Source organism: Talpa europaea, assembly GCF_964194135.1.
Source record: "Talpa europaea genome assembly, chromosome: 11".
In the NCBI taxonomy this organism is placed as follows: Eukaryota; Metazoa; Chordata; class Mammalia; order Eulipotyphla; family Talpidae; genus Talpa; species Talpa europaea.
In genome coordinates this window covers 68,464,164-68,491,032 of record NC_140078.1, presented here as the reverse complement: position 1 = coordinate 68,491,032, position 26,869 = coordinate 68,464,164, and the positions used below count along the sequence as shown (strand labels likewise).

The 26,869-nt window shown below is 46.4% G+C and overlaps 1 protein-coding gene and 1 pseudogene across 2 annotated transcripts in view; one reads left to right on the top strand and one right to left on the bottom strand.

Moving 5' to 3' along the window:
- LOC311180492 (store-operated calcium entry regulator STIMATE) overlaps window positions 1-26,869 on the bottom strand; it is a gene marked incomplete at both ends in the record, with an annotated part of 35,434 nt that overhangs the window by 1,665 nt on the left and 6,900 nt on the right. Inside the window, 6 exons of the mRNA XM_084248376.1 lie at window positions 577-726; window positions 1,280-1,357; window positions 2,280-2,392; window positions 6,946-7,067; window positions 9,949-10,044; window positions 12,433-12,481. Coding sequence (XP_084104502.1) covers window positions 577-726; window positions 1,280-1,357; window positions 2,280-2,392; window positions 6,946-7,067; window positions 9,949-10,044; window positions 12,433-12,481 — 608 coding nt within the window. The remainder of the gene's footprint in view (window positions 1-576; window positions 727-1,279; window positions 1,358-2,279; window positions 2,393-6,945; window positions 7,068-9,948; window positions 10,045-12,432; window positions 12,482-26,869) is intronic.
- Window positions 22,522-23,407, top strand: LOC311179362 (large ribosomal subunit protein uL13-like; annotated as a pseudogene). The gene is made up of 2 exons: window positions 22,522-22,649; window positions 22,926-23,407. The product of its transcript is annotated as a large ribosomal subunit protein uL13-like (transcript).

Below are 26,869 nucleotides of genomic sequence, written 5' to 3'. Positions count from 1 at the left end.
AGCATACCACCTGGCTGAATGCTCAGGAGACAATGCTGGCTCACTCCCAAGTATGGAAAGTGAGGGATGCGGGCTGTCTAAGACACACAGCCTTGTGTCCATGCTTAGTTTGTGGCCATCAATCTCCCATCAATCTCCAAACATTTCAACTTAGGAAACTTGAAAATAAAGGGAGGTGAGGCTCCCCTGAGAGATCTGGGTATCCCTACAACTCCAGAGTTTCCAGCTGGCTTAGCCAACAACACTTCCTTTGCTTGCTAGTGGTGGGCAAAGATTCAAACACCTTAATGCTTAAAGGTTAACCATCTGGTCTATGAGGATCATTGCCAGCTTCCCTGGAAGAAGGCACCTCCTCCCTTTCCTGTCTTTCCCCACTGACAGGAGGCTGATAAGGGCAAGATACGCCCACCAGATTGCCCCACAACCCCACCCTAGGGAGGCCTGTGGGACAGCAGCAATGGGTCCTGGCCAGGTGAGAGCTGTCGGTTTCCTCCCCGCTGGCTGGCATTGCATGAGACCAAAGACTCCACAGGAAGGTGGCCTGAGGCTCAGCCCTCAAAGTGAAGGCAGCCTTACCTCAGACTCTGACTCCTCATGGGATGCGGCCCTTCTGTAGCGGACCTTGCTCCCATTCCTCGAGTCCTGGTTGGCTCCTCTTTCTTCTAGTTTAGCTTTCGTCCTCCCTTTTCTCATGAGGAAATTGTCCACAACCCAAAACATCAAAGCCTGTGGGACGGAGAAGTGCAGGTTATTCTGGGATGAGCCATTTGTGAGGGTAAAGCAGAGCAACCCCTACCCCCTACCTTCCCACCCCCCATCATCCAGAACTAGGGAAAGAAAAACCTCACCTAGCCCCCCTGCTATCTCCCAGAGGCAGAGTGGGGCCTGGAACCCAGGTGTCTGCTCCTGGTCTAGGCTTCCCTCATGAGATTAGCGGGCACACTCTGCCATGTCTGTCACCCCAAGTTCCTCCTCAGTTTTTCTTGGAGCTCTATAATCAGGAATAAACAACTGCAGTAATTCCCAATGATCCTTGTCTAGAAGGTGCTGTTATACATGCGGGGGACTATTCAGGGGAAGGACCCCCAGCAGGGAGGCCCAGAGCAGGAAGCAATCCTGCCATTCCCAGGTCTATGGTGGGGGTGAGGAAGCAGTAAATGCTCACACAGAGGGACCCGAGGGCTATAAGGTATGTTTTCTCTCTGTCAGACTCAAAACTTTGACAGAACACCAGAAGGCAGGAAGTAAATTGGGGTAGGAAATGCAACATGGCACTGACATTGACAAAGAAGGGGACGATCAGCATGACGATGGCCAGTTTCAGGTCTGGGTTTTCAATGGGATTCAACAGGGCCACCTGTAAAGAGAAGCAGGCTTGGTGAGGTGGGAAAGACCACAGAGAAAGTACAGAGTGGAGTGAAGATGCAGTGGAAATCAACTGCACAGACCCCAGATTTGCCTGCTGGGAGGGACCCCCTCGGAGAACATGGCAGCATTTATTGCTGTAACTTTCCCCCTGAACATGGAAAGTGAAGGCCCTCCCTTCCATTGCCCAAGGAAGCACAGGGTGGAGTGTGGGCTCCAGGGAGCCAGAGGGAGTGCAGTCAGTAGACAATTATTACAGATACAAGCAATGAGGTGCCACAGACTACCTTCTAATGGAAACCCTGGACTCCAGCTGCCTCCTGAGGACAACAGCACCAGAAAGCCTTGTTTAATTTACTTAAAGCATAAATCCCAGGAATACTAAAACCTAAGGGAGGCCACGATCCGTGCCACTTGTTTCCGAAGGCTCTTTGGTGGCTTTCACGTGGGCATGGAGGAAAGAGGCAGTGGAGGCTTATATGGGCAGCACTGGGGGTGAGGAACCCTGGAACAGCTTGTGACCTGCACGCTGGTGGTCAGATTGGGCACCAAGAAGCTCTCTTAACCCTTTGGACCAGAGAGGTAATGTGAGGACAACAAATGGAGAACCCCCTCCTGACATTTAGTTTCCAGGCCTGAAGACTAGTACCAGATAGCATGCAACCTGAGGGCATGGTCTGTATTTTCATTAGCTTTATACGATCCCAGTTTTAATCTAGAGCAGATATTTGTATAATTGATTGGATGGATGCTAAGTAAAAAAATGACAAATGATTGCTCTTGAAAGGTAGCCAGTATCTGCTGCTAGACAGAATCGAGGGTACATTCATGGAATGGAGGGCTGGGGGAGGGGGAGAAGGGACTGTCCGGCTTAGCTTTGCAAGGAGCTGTTAACAAATTGACAAAAGGCAAACCTTTTTCCACTGAAGTATCAGGAGGACAATGAAGACGACAGATTTTTCAAAAATCATGATCACGATGTAAAGAGCGCACTGCCCAACCCAGGCTCCGCACTGCAGAGGGTCTCCTGCAGGGAGAGGTGGGTGCTTTTTAGTCACACGGGGCCAAACAGCCCTCACTCCTATGAGCTCTCACCCCCACCCCACACCAGAACCCTGGTTTCAGAGCTATTTAATGAGCCCCCAAAAATGACAAATCACCTCAGCTTCAACAGACAAATCTGGGTGTTTTAAACAAAGTCCAAAAAGTCCTAATTTGGAGATACCAGTGTGTTTTTTCTTTCAAGAGATTCTAAGATATAATTAAAAAGCACTACATTTAGTAAGAGCCCATTGCTGACACTGAGACAGGCTGGTTCTTTTCGTCTGCTGGCAGCAGAGCTGTGTTAAGCAAGACTGCTATTATTATTCATTGTTGATTATTCCAGTGACTATGGCACTATCCATACTTCTTCCCTCCATCAGTAAGCCGCCTGATGTTTTTGAACTATGAAGACCTCAACCGTCTTTGTTCTCTTGCCCCCATCCTTCTCACTCCCCCAGCCATTTTTGCAGCCCCAGCCCTGAAAAAAAGAAATCTAACTCTGGAGGAATTTCAATGGTCTGTATGGAGTACTCCAAACATCTTGGGTTGGGGACAAGGAAGAAATGAGAGAAGGCCTGAAGGTGAGGAGGTGGGAGTGACGAGTTGTGACAAAGGTGCACGTGTGACCCCACTGGTCACTATGCTTGACAAGCAGAGGAATCCAACAGTGGGACACATGGGTCCTGGAGGGCCAGCCCCTCCAGGGAACCATGTACTTCCTCAGTGACAGGCAGAATGCAGAGGGTGGCCCCTTGGGGAGAAGGGTGGGGGGAGGCAACCAGGGGCCTACTCTGGAAGCTCTACTGGAGCTGCCACACTACAGAGGGCTGGAAGGTGGGGGTGGAGAGTAACATTTCAGGGGAGGCAAAGGCCCCAATGAAGGCTGAGAAGAGAATTTGGCTCGAAGAGAAATTTCCAGCTTTTCATTTGATTCTATGTTTCCATAGCAATCCCTGTCCAGGCACCAGTGCTGGAGGCTCCAGGCCTGCCTGAGCCTGCCGGCACACAGTGGAAGTGCAAGCACAAGTGAATGCCTTAATGCAGCTGTAATGGACATAACACTAGGCCCTTATTCCCTTTTCTGGAAAACTTCAAGAGAAGCATGCAGAAAGCCTACAGAAAGCCGTCCTTGCGTCTTCTGAGGTTGTCCTATCTACTTTCACTTCTGGGATAAAGACACATTTGAGCCAAAACACATTTCAGAAGCACAAACTCTCCTAGTTAGATTTTAAATGGAGTTATGTAATCCTTTCCGTAAACTACCTGACCTTACTGAGAAAAGTTCTCAAAAACAACGGGTCAAAATATTTGTTAAAAACCATTAAGAAAGATTGGGGACAGTCAGGCAGAAAGTGCTAGTAGGAAATATCATGGAATTGGGAGTGGCATGTTTAAGAGTGAACAGAACACATGGCAACACTTATTATATTATCAAAAGAAAATCTCCTGGCTCGGAGTGTGCTTAACCGATCTGCTCTCAGGTTCTAAGTCACTCGTTGTTGCCTGGTGTTGCCCCACACCGCTCTGAGTTTCCACTCCATTACTTAGGTGCAGCTGCCTCTTTTTCCTTTTAAATGCCTTAATAAGTCTAAACAACATGGTGAAAAAGCTCAAGTGTACCCCCACACCTTTCCCTCCTGTGATCTGGACCCCACGGAGCCACAGGTGGAATGAGTGCACATGTGCCAGTTCGTTTTCCTGATCTCACTGGACAGTCTTTCTAATATTCCCAGATACCCCATCATCTGTCAAAGACAGACACGCTAGTTGTGTCCTACTTGGACATGCCAGTTGTGTCCATAATGGACACCTTCAGGTACAGAGGTGTTTTCTGTTTGTTGAATTATTTCCTCAGGATAAATGCAGGGATGGGGCCAACATGAGGGACCATGTCTGGTCTAGAGACTTGGGGGGGGGGGCAAGGACAGGGATGGGCAGCAGAGCCCACAAGTCACTGGTGCCTGTAGGACACAGACCTTGTTTCCAGGGCTTCTGCCAGGCTGAGAACAACCTGGTGATCACACGCAGACATCCCTTAACACCCTGGATGTTGTCTCATCTCTCAGAGGTGGTGGTTTATTCCCCCAAGTCCCATGTTCTTGTTAGCAATTTCATTCTCTCTCCCAGGGACAAAGGAAGCACCCAGAAAACCCTTCTTCTTCATTTACCGGATAAGAGAATTATGGAATCTACATGCAATTATTGCCTCAAATGGAAGGGCTGGTGAACAGGCCTCTCTGGAGATATTCACACCCTGATCCCTGAACCCTGGGAGTAAGTTAGGTAAGACGGCAGAGGGAAATTTAGCTGCAATTAGAATTAAGGCTGACAACCAGCTGACTCTACGATAGGAGGGTTACCTGGACGACCCAGGTGGACCTGATGTAATCACAAGGACTCTTCGTGGAAGGTGGCATAGGCAAGGGATATATCAGGAATACAACCTGTTGTGGCTTGGTACAAACCAAGGGATTTGAAACTGGAAAACTAGAAACTGGAAAAGGCAAAGAAACCAATTCTTCCCTAGAGACTCCAGAAGGAACTAGTCCTGCTGACACCTTGATTTTAGTCCGAGACCCTACTAGACTTCTGTACTGAATAATACAAATTTATATTGTTTGTGTTGTTTTGTGGCACTGGTTTTATGGGGGAATTGATTACAGCAGCAATAGAAAATAAAAGAAACAGATACAGAAAACAGGTAACTGAGGATACACACTATACTTCCTGGGAGGGTCCTTGATAAAGGGAAGTTTCTTCTGGAGATACCCTGGATTGAAGACTCTGGTTCCCAAAGGCAGTGTTAAGGACACAGGTCAGAGACAGTTCAAGTGGACAGAAGAGGCTGGCTTGGAAGCAAGTGGCTCAAACAACCACTGCCTTCTTCCTGTCAATCTTTTGGGGATGCAGATAAAACACACTTGGAACAGGTGTACCATGAGGCTGGATGAGTCAGGACTAGATCTGATCTCCACCCCCAGAAGACCCAGTGGCAAGTAACTGGCTGTAGGTGGATCTCCCACACAATGGACAGCTATGGAGTCAAGAGTTCTGCCTTCCAGGGGGCCTTACAACAAAGAAGTAGTTGTGAGCACCATTCCTGGAGGGGGTAGGAGGATTAGGTACCCCTAAATAGGAGGCATGAACCCCCTGAACTGTACAGGGGCTGGGTGCGCTTCCTGTGTAACTTAACCCCCTCCAGAATCCTATAATTGAGGATGATGCCACTGTGTCCTTCAAGCTGAGGAGGGGATGACTCGAAGCTTCTCAGAAGCTTTCCCTGGAGTCACAGGAGCACATGTCGTGGGCTGGACACTATCTTAAGCCAGTGACTCATCAGGCATCAACTAAAGGGGCTAAGAAAAGACCTCCCCTGAGCTCATCTCCCCTCAAAGGAGATAAACAATTACTTAAGATTTCTGGAAATACCCCAGGCACTAACAGCTGGCCCCACATGTCAGCTCCCCTTTTAAATGTCAGTCCCTGTGAGTCTTCAGCTATGCAGGAGTGAGCGGCCTTTAGGCCCAGAGCCATGAGTTCTTTGGGAGATACAACCAGGTAAGCAAAGTAGGGATCCAGCCACTTGCATTCCACTCCCTCCCTCTTGGCCCATGTACCCCATCATGGCTAAGGCTCCAGTGGTACTATTTCCCACTGAGAAGCAGAGCTGCTACCTCTGCACAGCAGGGGCCAGCTGTGGAGGTAGTGGGGGAGTGGCCGTCACACCATCCTGTGCTCTGAATCTCCAAAAGGTGGCAATGCCTGAAAGCACCTCTCACCAGGAGCCCTGATGAGGCCACATGCAGTCATTTCTCTGGAGGCAAAGAGTAAAAGCACATTTGTGCTCAGAGTCAGCATGAGCTGCTTCCCATGAGGTCTCGTGAGATGGGAGTTGGCTGTGGCAGGGCCAGGATCCACAGGGCACCTGTTTAAAGCTGTATCTCTGCGAGTGAGGCTAAACCCGGTGTCCCCAGTGACTGGTACATGCCAGCTGTGGGAAGGAGGGTCAGCTTATGGTGATGAACTTGGCAGTCCTGACCTTGTGAGCCCCAGTCATGGGAAGGCCAAATGATAGGACATGCACAGGCAGGCAGACAAAAGAATGGCAGGTGTGCCACCTCCCCGCAAAGAGCACCCCCATCTTTCCAACATGGTGGGAGTGATGTAAGCTTGGTGGGAAGCTCAGCAGAGCAAGGAGGCCTTCTGAACCGGCAGGTGGAATCACCGGTGCCCTCTGACAGAAGCAGCAAACGTTATGCTTATTCTGTGTTGGGGGTGTCTCCTGCCACTTTTCCTGCCACAAAGATGAGAACTGCCTCCAGGAAGCGGGCACCCATGTTTCAGAAGTCTAGCACTCTGACATTGGCAGGAGGGCAGTGCTCACACCCCAGACAGAGCCTCCGTGCCACAGAGGAGATAGCAACCAGCTCCTGAAACTTCTGATCCATCACCTGGAGGGACGCATGGACAAGGAATAGAGCCCCCACACCAGGAAGTTCCTTCTACATCCCCATTCAGTAGCCACGGGTATGTTACCATATTCGCCAAAACGCAGAGATTCCCACTGTTGCCACTCCACCAGGACGCTGACGGCACGCACGCCCACGTAGATGAGCAGCATGCCCACGGTGGCATCCAAGAGGAAATTGATGAGGTACCTGCAAGGGGAGGGCACAGCAACACGGTCAGGAAGAACCACCCAGGGGGGAAGAGTCACTGAGCTGGGTCCTGTGTCCTTACCAGGGCCAAGGTCAAGACTGATGACTGAGCACTTTGGCTTTGTTCTGGGGGGTTGAGAATCCTAAATGTGCCTGTGCGAGAGTGCTTTCTTCCAGGACCACCAGCAAAGCTTCCCCAAGACAGGGTACAGACACTTAATCCAAGGTGGAACAGCTGGAAGGAGGGGTGGTAAACCAAAAAGTCTCAAAAGGAGATTTGACACAAGACAGAGAGCCTGGAAGCAGCTGAGGAGGTCGGTAGGAAAACAGAACTTAACTGATAAGAAAAAGGCTGCTGTGATGCTGTTCACCCCCAACAATGCTGCTGCACTAGGGTGGTCTGGGAAGTGGCCTCTGGGTTTCTTAGTCCAAGAAGGGTCAGAAGAACATCCCTACACTGACCACAAGTTCCTATAAAGTCTGTTTCCATCTGGGTCCAAGCCATCTCTTTCTTCCCAAGAAAAGGCCCTTGCCCACTGGTCTTCCCCCAAAGGCTTGGACCCAGACCTCAGTAAGCAACACTGACCACAGGCTATAGCTCTTCAGACAAGCATGAGACAAGAAGGGCCAAGTACTAGTCCCCTGACATGACACATGGCTCAGAAAGCCCCAGATAAACTTTCTAATTCCACATGGACTCTGACATGAGGGAGCCTGCACTGCTCTGCTGTGATCTTAGCCCTGCCAGTACCCTGGAGCAGCCAGAAAACCAGAGGGAGAGGTAGTGTTTGCTCCTGCCTGCTCTTCCTCTTTAAGAGCACCAGGGGTCACCCTCAGACCAGAGATGGAAGAATAGGCACAGTCTCCAAGTTTACTGATGAGTGCTGGCCTTAAGCTAAGTTGCTCTTAAATCTAGGTGGTTTCCAGGGATTCTGCTGAGACCCATCATGAAAATAACAAGAACACCTGATGTACAAACATTTGTTAGTTCATTCACTCACTCACCCACCAAATATGTGAGCCAACTGTGTGTCAGATTTTGAGAATAAAGACAGAGAGCTCTATGCTCTGTAGCCAGCACAGGTGAGACGGGCAGAGAGCAGTGTCAGATGGACCCTAGAGGCTGAGGCTGGCTTCAAATCCCAGCTCCATCACTCCTGGGCTGCATGGACTCGATTACGTGATATGCTTTCTCTGTCCCTCAGTTCCCCAACTGTAAAATGATAAAGTATTTAAATTGCAGGACTGCTGTGAGGAACAATTTATCAAGACAGGTAAATTTCTTTATTTCAATATATGGAAACAGTGCCTACTATATAGTAAGCATGACACAAATTATGTTATTTAGAATCAGAGTCACAAAACCCTGGACATCATGAACTTTTAACTCCCACTCAAAGCAACATCCCCAGCACAGGGGAGCCTTGCAGCCACAGGAAGCAGTTCATTTTCCCTGTTTGTAAGTTTCTCCGCTTCCTGAGCTAGGCCTGCAGATGCCCAAGATGCTCCAGGTCCAGCCCATTCCCTTTCCCCCATCAGTAATAGGTCCCAGGACCTCTCCAGTTGGCAGCTCTTCAGTCCACTGCTGAGCTGTCATACCTTCTCTAAGCTTTAGCAACAATATGTTCCAACTGTACTAACATCTTCTTTGGTAGTACTCTATGGCTTCCAGATGGTGCTTATACTTGTCATCTCATGAAACCTCAGTAACCCTGGGGATCTGGCAGGACACACAGGGTTGAGAAAACAGACCCAAAGAAGGTAAGGTAAGCTCACGTCCCACAATCTGGCCTCTTGGTTAAAGCTCTGTTCACTACACCAAGCTCCATTTTGGGACATTTCTCCTCCAGGTTGAGCACTAGAAATCTGTCAACAGCCCCTTCTCCATCCTGGCTGTGTTTCAGTTTGTATTGAAGTGGGGCTGGGCAGTGGGGGCACTGCAAGGGATAGGCATGTGGCCAAGGCTGCACCAGCAATTAGGTTTCCTCACTGTGCTGCCTCCAGGGTAAGCAGCTGGCGCTCAGTCTATCTCAGGCAACATCGAGATGCTTCACTAGAAGATAACGTAGCTTCCCGCGGGACTCAAGGTTTGCAGGGGCAAGATACTTCCCTAACTATCTCCCTGTAAGGGACACCACCCTCCCAGTCCCCTGCTTTGGAACTATACCCAAATGTCCAAACAGACCACAATCTACTGGCTTAAGGAAAGACCCTGGGGAGGGAGACTTCACAACTCCCTTCTGAAAGCTGGACCTGAACTAAATCTCAAACTGGCACACTTGTCAAAAAAGAGCTTAAAGGAGCCTTCCAATTCTGCTCTCCCTCAGAGGTGGGGCACAGCAGAGCAAGGTCACTCCAGGCAGAGGGCAGTGTGAGCAATGGCACAGAGGCAGGAGACGCTTGGCAGGGCTGACTGGAGCAGGGAGCATGGCTGAAGTGCCTAATTTGAGCTAGGAAGGTAGGAGATGGAGCCACTCCATTTGCTACAAGAGGCACCGTTCAAGTGCTGGCAGCAAGGAGAACAGTGTATCCTGGCCCAAGTGAGGTTCCAAGGAGACTGTTCTGGGGGCCGTGTGAACAATGACAGTCGAACACAGCTTTGACCCACAATGGCTGATATCCCTGAGAAGCTCCATGTGCCCTGTCCCAGCACAGAGACATTTCTCCAGGGCACACCCTGCTCTGCCAGGGGCTGTTTGGAAATTGGGAGACATAAAGGTTCTAGAATGTCAAAGGACGGATCTTGGATTAATCAGCAAAGCCAGAGCACAGAGAAACTGCCTTCCAGAGAAGCCCTATGAACTGGCAGGAGAAGACAAGGTCAGCCTACCTTTTCAACAGAGCAAAGGGTGATGTTTGTATTCCAATATGGGTCACTTACAGTGAACAAGGGTCCTCCTCCGTGAGATCTGCCAGGTAAACGTTTGCAAAATGAATGAACAGCATTCCTATGGCTTGTTTGGAAGTGTCTAAAAACCTGTACAAAGTAGAATTCAGCACTTTGTCATCACCCTGACAGAAGTATAATGTCCAATCTGGGGAAAATAGTAAGTCTGAAGCAGGAAAAAAGCCCCCGGGAGACCCCAACTTCCAGTTACCAGTCACCTCTTTCTGGGATAGTCAGCATGACCTCAGGCTTGGTGTTTCAGCTACCTTTCAAAACCTTCACTGACAATGCATCAGAAATCCCTAATGGGGCCTCCCCGGTGGCGCAGCGGTTGAGCGCTGGGTTGCGAAACTGCTCACGGCCTCTGCGGCGCCGGTTCGATCCCCGGCTGCTCCCCGGCCACCGGAGGAGGGTCCCACATGGCGCGCAGACCTCTCCTGTCGCCCGCTGCTCCCCTCAGCAGTGTACTTCGGTCCTTCTGCCTGCTCTGCTCCCCGCTCTGGCTCTGGTGAATTCTCTCACCCTCCCGCGCTTCTGACTGTACCCAGTGCATGTATAAACAAAACAAACAAACCAGCAAACAAATAAATAAAGCATGCCTCTATTAAAAAAAAAAATAAAGTTTAAAAAAAAAAAAAAAAAAAAAAGAAATCCCTAATGGGCACTAATTAATAACACGTTTTAAATCTTTTTACTTTTACTGTTACTTCAAAATGAAATGCTTGAGGGCCTCCCTGGTGGCGCATGGGTTAAAGTCAGCACTATCAAGCCATCTACCAGCCACTGCAGCATGAGTTCGATCCCTGCCCAGGGAGCTCACCCACATGGCGTAGCAGACCTCTCCTGTCTCGCCTGCTGGGCCCATGAAACCTGTATCTCAGTAGATCTACCTATTCTGCTCCCTACTCTGTCTATGGTGAGTCCTCTCACCCCCGACCCCTGGCACCCCCTGGCCTACATCCCAGTTCTTGTATGCATAAACAAATAAAAATAAAACTTCAAAAAAAAATTCTCATGCACAGCTTTGTGATGAGGTCTGGTGCCTCTATTTTTAAAAGCTCCTATTGGACTTTGTTCACAATGAGCTGAATTATGTACAAGATTAACAAGAGCTGCACAAATCTACCACTTCAGCTTTCAGGTGCTGACATTTAAACAATGGGCTAGATTAGGAGTGGGGAAACTTGTCTCTGAAGGACTAGAGAATAAACATTTTAGGTTTCATGGGCCCATTGTTCTCTGTTGCTGCCAAGGTCACCAGAGCACTTTAGAGGGCCAGATCAGGCCTGTGGCTATAGTTTACCAACTCCTGGATTAGATGACAAGGGTTTCAAAAAAGAAGAAAGCAAGGTTGTTAGTCTTTGGGACACCTTGTCACTCCTGTCACATGACAGGAGAGTCACTCCTCTCACATGGCGGAGTTGACGTGGGGCTTTAGTTTCCCCTCTGCCCTCAATACCTGCAGACCACTTAAGGTTTGTGGTGGAGGAACTTTTGGATTGTGGCTATGTCTCTTGGCCCCCAAGACTGGGAATCCAGAGTTGGCCTGGCCACTGGAGGGATGATGAAGGGGTGCACAGACACGGAACCGCTTCATGGGGTTCAGGACCCTTAGAAACAATCCAGACCAGCCCTGCAACCAAGGCTGAAAAATCGATTCCTAAAATCTTGGCAAAGCAGGAGTCACAAAAGTGCAATGTATGCAAAACACAAAGAGCCCCAACGTCAGGTCCTCACCAGGTGCCCAGCCCTAGCTAAATGTGAGAAGAACCAACAGGGAGAAAATTCAATAGCACAGTGAAGATCAATCAAATATATGCTTGACATTTTATAAGGAGACTTTCATTACAGTGACTTCTTGGACGTTTTCTCTGGAGGGGAAATGGCTATTCTGTTAGGGCAGGTGCAAGTCTAAGGTTGCCCCAAAAAGATTCTTCTGTGGACACCATGTTGTCCTGAGGATCTGACTATCTCCTTCCAAGTGACTTACATTTTGGAGCCACTTCACAATATTGGAGCTACCATTTTTATGAAGGAAAATGGTAGCTGCCATTTTCCTGCCACCACAGGGTCAGGACCCAAAAAGACTAGTTTTGGGGACAGGAGCATTTACATGGTATATAACTACTGTCTAAAATTAAATTTTTTTTGCTTATACATAGACTGCAGAATTGAGGAATTTAACATAATCAAACAACAGGGAGACATAACTGAAGAAGTCCACAGCACAGACTAATCTGTTTTATTGCCCATCTTCTATAATTGGATAGCAGAGTGATAATAAAATAAAGGCAGGGTTCAAAAGTTAACTGGAGAAATATAAGTGCCTTCATAGCACACATTACTCCTGATAATTCAACTAAGAGATTCCAACACTTGATGTATAATTGCTCACATTTCACCCGCTAACCCCTCCCTTAACCCACTCCCAAATTAGTCCAAAGCACTCTAGGAGCAAGTTAATATTTAAATACGCACCATATCCTCCATGGCCGTCTTTCATGCTTTGGTTCTCTGAAACGTTTAACTGAAAGAAAAGAAAGATATTCAGTAGTTTTCACAGTGATAACAAGGCAAAATGCATATAAACAGCTGGGTTATCAGTACATTCATTGTTTACACTTCTAAGTTAAAGTACCTGTTCCAACAATGTATACAGTAAGTGGTGAGGGTCACAGAAGCCTGCACTGCTGCTAACCAGTATAGTTTCACAACTGGACACCTGGGAAGAATGATTTCTCAGGTGTGTGAAAGAGTATATATTTTTTCTTCTTTGTGACAAGGCTCTCCCAGAGAGGAACTTGAAGGTATAACGTGCGCTGTAGCTACTTTTAACTTCAGGGTATGTTCTACCCAACTACAAAGCCATCCTTCCACCCCAATAGAAGAGTTAAGCTGGAGACAGAGCAAAGGCACAGGAAAGGGTGACCAGCCCTGCTGGAGGAAGGGCACAAATCAGGAGAGGCTTCACTGGTGGGAGATGGCCAAGCCAGGTCCGAAAGGCTGGGTGAACAAACGGGCCAGAGAGGGACGAGATGGCAAACACCACAGGCTCATAGGTATAGGCGGATGTGGCAGAGTGTGTCTGGCATTGCTTCATAGACTTTCATACAGTAGGTGACAAGGGAGACAAACTGAGCAGGGGCCACATGAGGGAGGGTCTTGAACGCCAGGCTAAAAAGTTTGGAATGAATCCTGTAAGGAAGGAAAAGGAAGAGTCCTAAGTAAGTCAGAACATGCTTTAGAAAGCAGTTGTGTGGATGGAGGGCTTCCAGGGAGGAAGCTGACTGAGTCACCATACCAGGCAGCGGTACTCCCAGCTACACAGTCCTCAGTCACTCAGCAACGGTCCGAAGACCTCCAATGGCAAAGCTTCATCTCCAGTCGGCAGACATGCCACTGAACAAAAAGGAAACAAATGCCCACCCAAGCCCCAGCTGACTCTTTCCACAACACTCGTAAAATAAATGCTAAAGTGCTGCCCATGTGATGTCTTCCCACATGAGTAGTGAGAAAGAAACAGACGGGACACAAGCCCACAGAAGCTGCCTTACTACTACTGGTGACCAACTTCTGGCAGAGCCCTGAGCTACTGATGGGGGTGCAGGAAGAGAAGGAGGGAGAAAATGGTGCCCAAATCAATCCCCCTTACTTCTCTGGAGGAATACAGGCAGTCCAGGGCCTCCCTGGCGGTGCAGGGGTTAAATAAAGACAGTGCTATCAAGCTATCACCAGCCACTGTAGCATGAGTTGGATCCCTGGCCAGCCAGGAAGCAACCCACATGGTGCAGCAGACCTCTCCTGCCTCACCTGCTCCTCCCCTCAGCAGTGTATTTCAGTAGATCTGCCTGTTCTGCTCCCCACTCTCTCTGATGAATCCTCTAGCTTACAACCCAGTTCTTATATGCATAAATAAAGTTTAAAAAAATGAACATAGGCAGTTCACGTGTGCAAAGCAAGCACTGTCTTTTCAGAGAAATGAAATCAGTGTGGTATTTTCAGAGACATTTTCATAAAGACACCAAAGAGTGTGTAGAACTGTAAGGAGTCATTCCACTGACACATTACATCAACAATGCAAAAGAAGTCGAGGCCAAGAAGTGCTGCTCACCAAATGGCTCTGAAAGGTAAGGAGGTCTCCTTCCCGTAAGCATCCAAGTCTCACCAAGGGACTGGAGGCTCAAGAAGGAAAGGCTGAGAAAACTGGGCAGGGATAGAATGCCCTGGAGGGAAGCCCCAGGCAGGGTAAGGGCCACCTCATACTCATTTGTTTGGCATCTGGGGAATCTGTGCCCATGAGTATAAAATAAAGGACATCAAAACCAATCCCACCAAGAGCATCCTCATTCCTAGGAGACATGCTGAAATACCAGAACAGCTGCACTTTTAAATGGCTTAGGGGGAAAAAATTATACTTTATATGTAATAATTACATATAATTATTATATAAAAATGGTATATTACAAGTAATACAATTAATTATACAATAAATCTATTACTTATAATTATATTTAATGTGATACATAATACATAAAAAGCAAAGGTGGTGTTATGGGCCAAATTGTGACATTTCAGGAAATGGTTCCCCTCACAGGATACAGGGATTCGGTCAGGCTCCTGGTTGGGACCATGAAGCCAGCCATCCTTGTGTGAGCCCACCTCTCAGGGTAGCGGAGTTCCAGAGACTATGAGCTGGTCAGAAGTTTGAGTGCTTTCTTGTTCAACTCTGGGAAACAATACAAAACCCCCATAGTATGGAACCTTCCCAGAGGCACAATGCTGACCTGGACCATTCTCCTGAGAGCTTCTTTTCTCAAGCCTCCACTAACCAGGTGCAATAAAGGCTTCCGCCCGGGAAACCCACTCTGTGCCAGGGCCAATGGCTAGCAGCCACCCCAGGTCCACAGCAAGGCAGCTGCCAGGAATCCATTCATAAACTAGGCAGTGTTTCTAGGCAGGATTCTAAGTCAGAGCCAGAAAGGCCCTTGAGGGAGCTTCATCACAAGATGAAGTGATGGCTTAGTGCTGGGTTCAAAATCTTAACCTCACCATGTACATGGGGCCCACAGGAAGTTGCTTAACCTCTCTGGGCCGCAATGTGCCCCTCATAAAATGGAAGAAATTACAGTAGCTACACCTCAGAGAAGAATTAATGAGTATATATTCAGAGTCCTTAAAACTGTGCTTTGTTCTTTTCAACTACCGTACACATTTTGGCCATGTGGCAGGGCACTCCACAGTCTGAACAGTCCAGGACAGGAAGGTCTCAACCTCCAGCCTCACTCTCAGCAGAGCAGGGTGCATAAGAGATGCTCGGGGAACAGTGAAGGACTGACAGGAAAGAGGAAAGACCAAGTGCTTAAGGCTTAGAAGATGACCGGTCAAGATCAGGGACTGGTTCTCTTCCAGACACCTCGTGCTGCTCTCAGCAGATGACCGCAGACACAGTGATGGCAGTAGGACCCATAGGCCTTCTGTCCAGGCATCCAACACACAACAAGCTCCAAGCTGGCCCAGCACCTGTGGCTCGTGCTGCACCTTCTGTCTGGAACATTCTTCTCACAGTTTGCCAAGTGGTGGGATCTCCCTTTTCATTCCTGCTCGGCGCTCAGGTAATCATCTAGCAAGCCTCTCCCAACCACTTTGCTTAGGTGTGCACATCTTTTCTTCTTCCATCACTCACTCATTCCCTGCTTTATTTTCCTCGCGGCACTAACCCCTTTCATTACAGAAATTCTTAAGTCTTTTCTTGACCACTCTCCTCTCCCCACTAGGAAATAGGCACTGTGAGACCAGGAGCCTCTGCCCTGGAGCCTCTCCTACCACATTCCTAGCACATGTACAGGGTGCCTGGCTTGTAACAGGCAGCCAAACAAGATTTGTTGAACAAAGAAATTCATTTTGTCTGTCATGTAAAACACATTTATTGATGTCCAGGTATTTATTTTAAATTCAATAAGCTCCATGAATTTGAATCATGGGTTCTCCAGGACACTTAGTTTGAAAGCCATTAATTCTACAACAGGACTCAGATCACTTAGTTCTTTCTGGTTTTGGACAAAGAAAGCTACCAGCGAGATTTTCAGCAAACAACTACGAAAAACCTTTCTCCTAACCAACCACAGGACAGGATGAACTGGCCCACCAAGGTCTCCCTCACCATATTTGGCCTTAGACCCCAAAATCAGACAGTGTGGGTTTGAAATTGGTTTAAAATTGGTTGGAAAGGACTCAGCTGTTTCTTGACCAGAGGAAGACCAGGTTCCAAGTTAGCTGGCATCAGTCCTCCTACATGGAAGGTCTTCCAAAGGCTGTGGGAAAAAGGTTAAACTGTCTAGCAAATAAATATGCTTACTTTCCCTTAGAAGCACAGCTTCCCTGGGGAGCAGGCCATAGTGCCATCTGCTAACAATGATGATCCCAACAAGGGTGAGGGGTGTTGTTCCTGGGTGGTTCCCCAGGGAATTGCCTCACACAGAGAGATATGAACAGCTAGTAAACACCTAAGATTTGCAACATCACTAATGACAATTTTTACATTGTGATTTACAGTGTCATTTTACAGCAGAAGGAGAGGTATGTGAAGAGTGTCTTCCAGCACTACCTGTAAGAGTAGAAGATTTCAGAACCATCTAGATGCCCATTAGTAGGGGAGGGGTCAAATGTAAGTTACACAATGGAATTCAACTAGTAAAAAGTGAGATTGAAATGGTACTTTTTTTTTTTTAAAAAAGATTTATTTATTTATTTATTTATCAAGCACTGGGCATAGTCAGACGCACAGGAGGGTGAGAGAATTCATGAGAGCCAGAGCGGGGAGCAGAACAGGCAGAAGGACCGAAGCCCACTGCTGAGGGGAGCAGCGGGCGGCAGGAGAGGTCTGCGCGCCATGTGGGACCCTCCTCCGGTGGCCGGGGAGCAGCCGGGGATCGAACAGGTGCTGCAGAGGCTGCGGGCAGCTTCGCAACCCAGTGCTCAACCGCTGCACCACCGGGGAGGCCCTGAAATGGTACTTTTTATGGGTGAATTTTATGGCATATAAATTATATTTCAATAAAGTTCAAAAAGAGAGGTAGATTTGCATTATATGGAAAAATGCCCATGTTAAATGAGACAAAAGAGCAAGTCACCAAAACAATAATGTAGCTGTTGTATGAGCCTTTTTTTTTTTTTTTTTAATGGTGTATACATAAGGAAACCTGGCAACACACAATAAGCTGTGGACCATGGTTAACTCTCTGGAAGATGGAATGAATGGGAACTTTCACTTTTTATGCTATGCATTTCCTAAAGTTTAGGTTATTTATAACAAGCATGTATTATTTTTATAGATAGGAAAATGTGCCTTAAAAAGGCTATGTGGGAAAAAAGCTTCTGCTAAAAAGAATAACTGAAAAATTACAAAAGTACGATTTCGCACAGTAGGTAATTAATAGCCTTTCTTAAACCTAACTCATTTAGAACATTTCACTCTGAGAGAAGGAACTCACAAGAGATGGAAGACACGTCTCTTTAGCCCATGTAGTCCACACAAAGCAAGGTCTAGCATTGTGCTGTACTATTATCCCTGGTGGACAAAATGTCCCACCGTGCTCCTGACAGCCAGGTCAGGAGCTCCCCTCACACCTGGTGCGGACAGTTAAAATGTCTATGGGTCACATAGACTAACTCTGACAGAGCATGGGAGAAGACTAAACAAGAATATCAGAAAAAAACATTACTGAGGTGTGTCGGGAGACTGACTGCCACATTTGCATTGTAAGTTCTCAGGAAATCCTTGCCAGAATTTATCAGTAGTTCATTCTTTTTCACATGCATTCCACTAACTATATTGACATACTACAATGTATTCATCCATTCATGGTTTGATGGAACACATGAACAGTTTCAAGGGGAAACTTGAAGCTGTTGCTTTCAATCTCAGCTGACACTCATGCTCTCTGCCACCCTACTTAGCTAACAGCCCCCCAAGACAGAAGAACAAGGCACGGAAGCAGTCACCAGTGTTTTTTATTCATCCTTACAGAGGCTTTTCCTTCCCCTATTCTTTTCCAACAACCAAAATGGTGTTTTACACCAAATTCAGTTTCTCATTTATCCAAACAAGAGGCATCCCATTAATGTAATGAAGTCTGACAAGGGCATTATGGACTCTAAAGATGCCATATCAGGATATCAAGGAGGTCTTAGGGATTGGCACTTACAGCATGTCCCAGCAGAGTGGGGGAGGGTGGAGGAACTCATAATAAATAGGAGGCACTGGGATCACATGACTTTCCAGAATCGTGTCTAGGAGCACAGACACGTAGTTGCATTGCTTTTTTAGCGTGATGACAATAGTTTTCAAAGGTAGGAAAGCGACTCATTTTCTCCCCAGATTAAATAATAATGTCATCATCAGACTTACCTCTTGAGACTATAACTCAAGATGACAAAACTTGTAAAAGGGTTCAGGATCTGGGTTGGTATGGCAGTATATAAGGACTGAAATCACTTGCTTTGGGTAAGAGAGAATCAAAGCGCCCTCAAAAAACTTTTTCCCTGGGGCCTCCCCTGGTGGTGCAGGCTGTTGAGCACTGTGCTATAAAGCTGTCTGCAGCCTCTGCAGCGCCAGTTCAATCCCGGCTGGCCGGTGAGGGTCTCACATGGCGTGGCAGACCTTTCCTGTCGCGCCAGCTGTTCCCCTCAGGAGTATATTTCGTCAGTTTGCCTGTTCTGTTGCCCACTCTGTCTCTGGTGAATCCTCTCACCCTCCCGTGCATCTGGCCTGTACCCTGGTTCTTGTATAAAATAAATAAATCTTTAAAAAAAAAAACAAAACAACTTTTCCCCTGCCTTCATTTTGAAGACAAGATTTAGAATCTTAAATTGACATGTTCTTACTTCCAGTACTTTAAATATGTTGTTCTATTGTCTTCTGGCTTGAAATAATTCAATGAAAATTCTGCATTATTCTTTCATTTACTTACCTATATATTATGACTTTACTTGGTTGCTTTTACAATTTCTTTTCACCATTGTTTTTGGCAATTTGATGTGTCTTACTGTGGTTGACTTGTTGTTTGTCCTGCTTGAAGGTTATTAAACTTCTAGAATCTGTGTGTTTATAGTTTTCATCAACTCTGGAAAATGTCCACACATTAAACCTCAATTATTTTTTCTGCCCTTTCTTCTCCCATCTCTTTTAGAAATCCAATTACATGTTAGACTGTTGCTATTTTCCCATGGGTCACTGAGGCTGTTTATTTTTTTTTTTAACCTTTCCTTTCCCTGTGCTTCAATTTGTAAAGCTTTTTATTGCTATATTTTCAAGTTCATTGATCTATTCTTCTGTAGAGTCTAATTTTCTACTAAGCCCATCCAGTAAATTTTTTAGAAATTGCATTTTTAGTTCTAGACATTCCATTTGGCTTACTTTCATACCTTCCACTGTGCTCATCATTATGATCCAGTCTTTCTTTAAAATCTTCAGCATATGCACCAACTGTTATAATGCCCTTTTCAGGTGATTTTATCACCTCTGTAATTTCTTCATCTATTTATATTGAATGAACTTCCTCCCAAATACAGGTCACAACTTCCTGCTTCTTCACATGTCTAGTAATTTTTGGCAAGAAGCTATACATGCTTGCTACACACTGTTAGTTGTCTGGATTTTGTTGTCTTCCTTTAAGAAGTATAAAGTTTGGATACAGGGCCTCCCTGGTGGTACAAGAGGTTAAGCACTGCACTAGGGGGCAATCTGCAGCCTCTGATCCCTGGCGGCCAGGGAGCAACACACATGGCACAGCAGACCTCTCCTGACTCACCTGCTGCTCCCCTCAGCAGTGTACTTCGGTCAGTCTGCCTGTTCTGTTCCCCGCTCTGTCTCTGGTGAAACCTCTCACACCCCCCTGTCCCCACTGCATCTCTGGCCTGTACCCCAGCTCTTATATGCATGAATGACTAAATCTTTAAAAAAATAATAAATTAAGTTTGGATACACAGTAAAGTTTGTATGGTTTGGTCATTTCAAGGCTTTCCCCCTTTTCTTTTGTAAATAATTTTCAGGTATAATTTACATACCAAAATGTACTCATTAAACATACAGTTCAACAAGTTTTGAGAAATATGTACAATAATACAACCCTCACTACAATCAAGATGTAGTATTTCTACCACCCCCAAAAATTCCCGTTTCCTTTGCAATTGGTCCTACCCCTATCACCTCAAGTCAACCTTTAAGCTGCTTTTTGTTTCTATCGCTGTCCAATTTTGAGAATTTAAATGGAGTCAGAGTGTGCATTCTTTTTATATAGATTCTCCTGCTCAACATTTTCAACAAGATTCAACCATGTATCAGTAGTTCATTCTTTTTCACATGCATTCCACTAACTATATTGACATACTACAATATATTCATCCATTCATGTGTTGATGGGACATATGGACTGTTAATTATGCAATTATGAATAAATTATGCAATTATGAATAAGTTGCTATGAATATTCATGTGTAAACCCTTTTGTGGCTGTATGTTTTCTTCTCTTACAGAAATATCTAGGGGTAAAATTGCTGGGTTGTATGGTCAATTTAATTTTCTTTATAAGAAACTTTCAGTTTTCCAAAGTGGTTGTACCATTTTACATTTCCACTAGCAATGTAAGAGTTCCAAAGTTCACATTCTCTTCAGCTCTTGGTATTGCCAATCTTTTTAATTTTAGCCATTCTTGTGGGTGTACAGTGGTATCCATCATTATTTAATTTGCATTTCCCTGATGACTAATAATATTGAGCACCTTTTCATGTGCTTACTGGTCATCTGTATTATCTTCTTTAGTGAAATATTTATTCAGATTCTCTGCCTATTTTTAAATTGTGGTTTTTTTTTTTACTGAGTTGTAAGAATTCTTTACATATTCATACTGCAAATTTTTTTCCTGGTCTGTGATCTGACCTTTTATTTTCTTAACAGAATGATGTGAAGACAAGAAATTCTTAATTTAGATGAAGTCAAATTTATCATTTTATTTAATGGCTCCATCTTTCAATGTCCTTAGAAATCTCTGCCAAGCCTAAGGTCACAAAGATTTTCATCTGTTTTTTCTTCCAGACATGTTACAGTTTTCACTTTTACATTTAGATCTGTGATTTATTTCTAGCCAATTTTTGTGTATAGCATCAAGGTTTGTTTTTAAGCTATATACCCTTTTCTCTAGGGCTAGATAAAGCATGCCTCTTTTGAGGTATCTATGGAACGCTCCAGGTGTTCAATAAAGTCTCTCACTATAACTGGAAAGAAAAATATCTCCCAGTCCTAGAATAGTTCACCCCATGCACACATAGATTCAGAAAACAATCAAAGAAACCCCTATGCAAAAGTTGAGAGCTTTCTTTTGACATAGTTATTTTTTTGTCATATTGACCCCTGCAAGTCTGACTGCTTTGGTTTCCTCAAATTTGTCTTCTCAACTCAGCCAGGCAGCTAGACTCTACTTGGGCTTCAGCTCATAGTTTGATATCAGGAATTGCTCCCAGCAGGAAGTTGGGAGGAAGACCACAGGGTTCACCTTATTTTCTTTCCCTCAAGGATCATTATGCTGAGATGCCACTTGTCCAAAGCTTGTAAGCAGTTGTCTCATGTATTTTGGGCTGATTTCTGGTTGCTTATAAAAGAGGGTCAAGTTCTATATCGGCTGATCCTTCAGTGGCAAAGTCTCTTCATCCACTTTTGTACAGGCTCAAATGTTAGATTACCCCATATAGGAAAGATTCCTCTGGCTTCAACGATAAGTCCTACCAGATTCTAGTCTCAAAATGAATGGCCTTTTTGCTTTTCCCTGGTCCACCTATCACATCTAGAAAAATGTGCAGTGAGTCTCAGTGCAAAGCCAAGAAGATGAGGGGGCCTCCCTGGTGGCACAAGGGGTTAAGACACAACCTATGAAGCTATCTGTAGCCACTGCAGCATGAGTTTGAACCCCGGCCAGGGAGCTTCCTACATGGCGCAGCAAATCTCTCCTAACTCGCCTGCTGCTCCCCTCAGTAGAGTATTTCAGTCAATCCGCCTGTTCTGTTCTCCACTCTGTCTCTGATGAATCCTCTCACCCCTGCACCTCTGGCCTGTACCCCAGTTCTTGTATGCATAAATAAATAAATCCTTAAAAAAAAACAACAAGAAGATGAGGAACAGTAGGAACTAAATGATGTTGAAGAATAGACTGGAAGTCCACAGACATTAGAGATGTGTGTCCCTGTGTCATAAAACACGTATGAACACAGCAGGCAGGGAGAAGAGTAGAAAGCATTGAAATAAAGTGAGGCCTATGGGGTGTGAATTCCAGCATTTCACTTAGTGACCAAGAGGAACTGCCTCCTTCACCAAGTCATCAAAGAGAACTTCACCAACACAGATAAACCAACAGCAGGTGCCTCACGTACTGACATGGTGAGGAGGAGGCCACAATGTCCATCACAGCATCCATGCCAAAAACATATAACCTGAATGAAATCATGAGAAAACATCAGACAAACCCAATCTGAGACAATCTGGCAAAACCAGTGGTCTCCCCCAAGGGGCTGCTGTAGATGGCAAAAGGGCAGGTCCTGGGGCTAGACGATCAAGGTCATCTCCTGGGTACCTGTGACCATCACAGCCAAGCAAGTGCTGCTGAGCTGGAAGGTGTTCTTGTGCTATGAGGACATCAACATTTCTGGCAATTTCTTTTTTTTTTAGGTTTATTTTATTTATTTATGCATACAAGAGCTGGGGTACAGGCCAGAGATGGGGCAGGGGTGAGAGGATTCACCAGAGACAGAGTAGGGAGCAGAATAGGCAGATCCATTGAAATACACTGCTGAGGTGAGCAGTGGGAGAGACAGGAGAGGTCTGCTGTGCCATGTGGGTTAGCTCCCTGGCTGGGGATTGAACTTGTGCTGCAGTGGCTGGCGATAGCTTGATAGTGCTGAAACTCTAACCCCTGCACCATCAGGGAGGCCCATTTCTGGCAATTTCTACAGAAAGAAGTTGAAGTACCTGGCCTTCCTCTGTAAGTGTATGAACACCATCTTGTGGCCCCTGCCACTTAAGGGGCCTGCGGCTGCATCTTTTGGCAGACTATACATAGCATGCTGCCCCACAAGACCAAGTGAGGCCAGGCCGCCGTGGACCGGCTCTTAGCGTCTGATGGGATCCCATCACCCTATGACAAGAAGTGGATGGTGGTTCCTGCTGCCCTCCAAGTCATGCCTCTGAATCCTACCAAGAAGTCTGCCTCCCTAGGTGCCTGACTCATGAGGTTGGCTGGAAGTACCAGGCAGTAATAGCACCTTGGAGAAGAGGAAGGAGAAAGCCAAGATCCATTACCAGAAGAAGAAGCTGCTTCTGAGGCTACAAAAACAGGCTGAAAAGAACATGGAGAAGAAAATTAACAAGTTCACAGAGGTCCTCAAGACCCATGGACTCCTGGTCTGAGCCCAAACTGACTGATAATGTCTCAAAAAAATAATCTGTACTCTTCAAAGTGTCAAGGCTACAAAAGACAAAGAAAGGTTGAGGGACTGTTTCAGACTAAGGGAGTCTAAGAAGGGCTGTGACAACTGAATACAAAGCATGACCCTGGGTGAGCTAATAGCCGAAAAAGACAGTATTCAGATGAAACCTGAATATGAACCGTGGAGTGATAACATTGCATTTCCTAAGTTTTCTTAATTGTACTGTGGTTATAAAAGAGAACATGTGTGTCCTTAGAAAATGCACAGGGGGGCCTCCCCTTGTGGCGCAGAGGTTGAACGCTGGTCTCCGGAGCTGCCCGCAGCCTCTGTAGCGCTAGTTCGATTCCAGGCCACTGGCGAGGGTCCCACATGGCGCGCAGACCTCTCCTGCGGCGCCTGCTGCTCCCCTCAGCAGTGTATTTCGTCACTCTGCCTGTTCTGTTCCCTGCTCTGGCTTTGGTGAATTCTCTCACCCTCCCGCGCTTCTGACTGTACCCAGTGCTTGTATAAATAAATAAATAAATCTTAAAAAAAAAAAAGAGAGAGAGAGAAAATGCACCAGGAACTCTTTAGCAAGTAGGAGAGAGAAATTGCACAGTCTCCCCCATCTCTTACGTTGTGTTGCTCTCTTAACAACCAGCTTCCCTGTAGACAGCGCAGTGCTGCCTCTGGGCTTGAGCACACAGCCAGAGCCCCACCAGCTGCCAGCACCTACTTGGCAGGTCAGTCAGATCAGGCCCGAGGGAGGCAGAACCACATCATCTTTCATATATTAAGCAAAAGTGTCTTCTAAGAAAACAGAAAAGCTTTGAGAAAGGCACATAAATTTAAAAAAAAAAAAAATCAGGTTGGTCCCACACATGTCCCAACCTGCATGCAACTTTGTCTGTATAAAAGAAAAATGAAAAAAAGTAAGAAAAAGCATATAAGCTCTTGACACCAATCACTGGTTGGTGACAAGAAAGGCCACGGGGACTCCCCTGGTGGCGCAGTAGTTGAGCACTGGCCTGCGAAGCTGCCGCAGCCTCTGCAGCGCCAGTTCAATCCCCAGCCACCGGCGTGGGTCCCACATGGCGCACAGACCTCTCCTGCCACCCGCTGCCCCCCTCAGCAGTGTATTTCGTAGGTCTGCCTGTTCTGTTCCCCGCTCTGGCTCTGGTGAATTCGCTCACCCTCCCGCGCTTCTGACTGTACCCAGTGCTTGTATAAATAAATAAATACATATTTTTTTTTTAAAAGAAAGGCCACAAATACTGGACACCACATTGAAACAGAGATAAGAAAAACACTGGTTGTGTGCCCCCAGCTTTCTGTTTTTCCTCTATTATCATGCCCTTGCTGCAAGTCAGCCCCTGTACCCCAACCACCACTCCCAGGTGAAAGTATACACTAGGTAAGGCTGAACCTCACTTGCTCCGGCCTCTTCCCGCTGTTAAGCGGCTTGAGTGGAACCCAACTCTGGCTCAAAGTGCCCTTCTGAATGCAGAATTCACTCTAAATCAAGTAGAAGAGGAGTCGGGGAGGGCACGTCCAGTGACAAGATGGGATTGCAGTAGGTCAAGTGAGAAATCTTTTGCTCACAGGCACAAAGGTCAATCCGGCAGTTGATAATCCCACTATGGTAGCTACAGGATTTCTAGAAGGTATTGACAACTGGAGTTCTCATAAGATGTGTTTGTTAGCAAAGTCCAACCCCACCAAAGTCTGGGAGCATGCTCATAGGGTGGACTAAAGCATCCTAGAATTCGCCCACCCTGGCATTAGTCTCCGGGACCATGCCTGAAAACTGTTCAGAACTGATGCTGAAACTAACAATCCAGCAATAGAAGTATCTCGCTTTCTCTAACTGACATGGAATGTGGTGAACAGTCAATAAAAGCTAGCTAACAACAAAGAACTGCTTCACCTATTTATTAGTAAAAGCAGTGACTCCAGAGCCAGACTGCCTGATTCTACCATTTATTGGCTGTGCAACCTCAAGTAGGTTACTCAACTTTTCTGTGACTATATTTCCTTATCTATAAAATGGAGATAATATTGGCACCTACTCTCTCAGGGAGACTGTGAGGATCAAATGGGCTAATAGGGCCTCCCTGGTGGCGCAAGGGGTTAAGCACCGCACTATGACGCAATCCACAGCCTCTGCAGCATGAGTTTGATCCCCAGCCAGCCAGGGAGCAACCCACATGGCGCAGCAGACTTCTCCTGCTCCCTGCTGCTCCCCTCAGCAGTGTATTTCAATCAGTCTGCCTGTTCTGCTCCCCACTCTGTCTCTGGTGGATCCTCTCATCCCCTGCATCTCTGGCCTATACCCCAGCTCTTGTATGCATAAATAAATAAATCTTAAAAAAAAAAAAAAAAAAGGAATTGTATCTCAGAAAGAAAGTTGGAAAAAAAAAAAGGTGGAAATCTTTAAAAAATAAATAAACAAATGGGCTAATACATGAAGCTTGGTGAAGCAAGTACCCAGGCATGGCACATCATCACAGCCTCTTGTTCAGCAGGCACTGCGAACAGGACAGGGAGCTGGGAGGTCACTGGGTCCCTGTTTCTTCTCCCGCAGCAACAAGCATACGAACAGCTGACATTCCTCAGAAGACCCCATGAGATTTCAAAAAGGCGGCGCTGTGATAAACTGCTTCCTAAGAAAGGTTCCCGGAGAGGTAATCCAGAGAACATGGGGTAAATGAAGAACCCAACTTGCCACCCAAAAATTTATTCCACCAAGCTTTTTAAGCACAGGCTATAGAAAAGAGGCCTGAAAATTGAATAAGAAAAGCTCTCTGGAACCCCTACAAGCTCACTGCCTCTTCTAGGAAGCCTCTGCCCCCACACTGTCCTACCCCTAGAACTGTCAGCCATGCCCACGATCTCCTATGAGGGTCTTTGCTCCCCACAATCCTATATGGAGTGCCTGCCCCCCTTGCACCTGCTTTCACTCCAGTATTGTGCTCAAGTGGAACTTCCTAACAGATGCTTCCCCCAAGTCTCCAGGCAGAATCCCTTATCCCTCCTCTCAAGGTTGTTCCAGCTTCTAACACACTCTTCAAACTGCACTGCAGTTATCTGTCAGCACACCCACAGCCCACTCTTACTGTGAGCCCCTCAAGGAGTGGGACCTAGGTCCTTATAAATCCTGAGTCTTCCACACTGATCTTCTAAATCTGTTCCACTAGAGCTCATGAGAGATTACTCTGCTGAGTGATCTGCAAAATGAACAAAGTAGTTCTTAGTCTCAACAGGGGTGGTTCTGTCCTCCTGCCCCCAGGAAAGCTGGCTAAATCTGGAGATATTTTTAGAGTGTGGTGGTAGAAGGTAGAAGCCATGGGGCTGTTAAAAAATCCTACCACACACAGGATTGCCTTTAAAACAAGAATGATCCTGCCTCAAAGATCAGCAGTGCCAAACTGAGAAAGCCTGGCTTAGAGGGTTAACTTTTGAG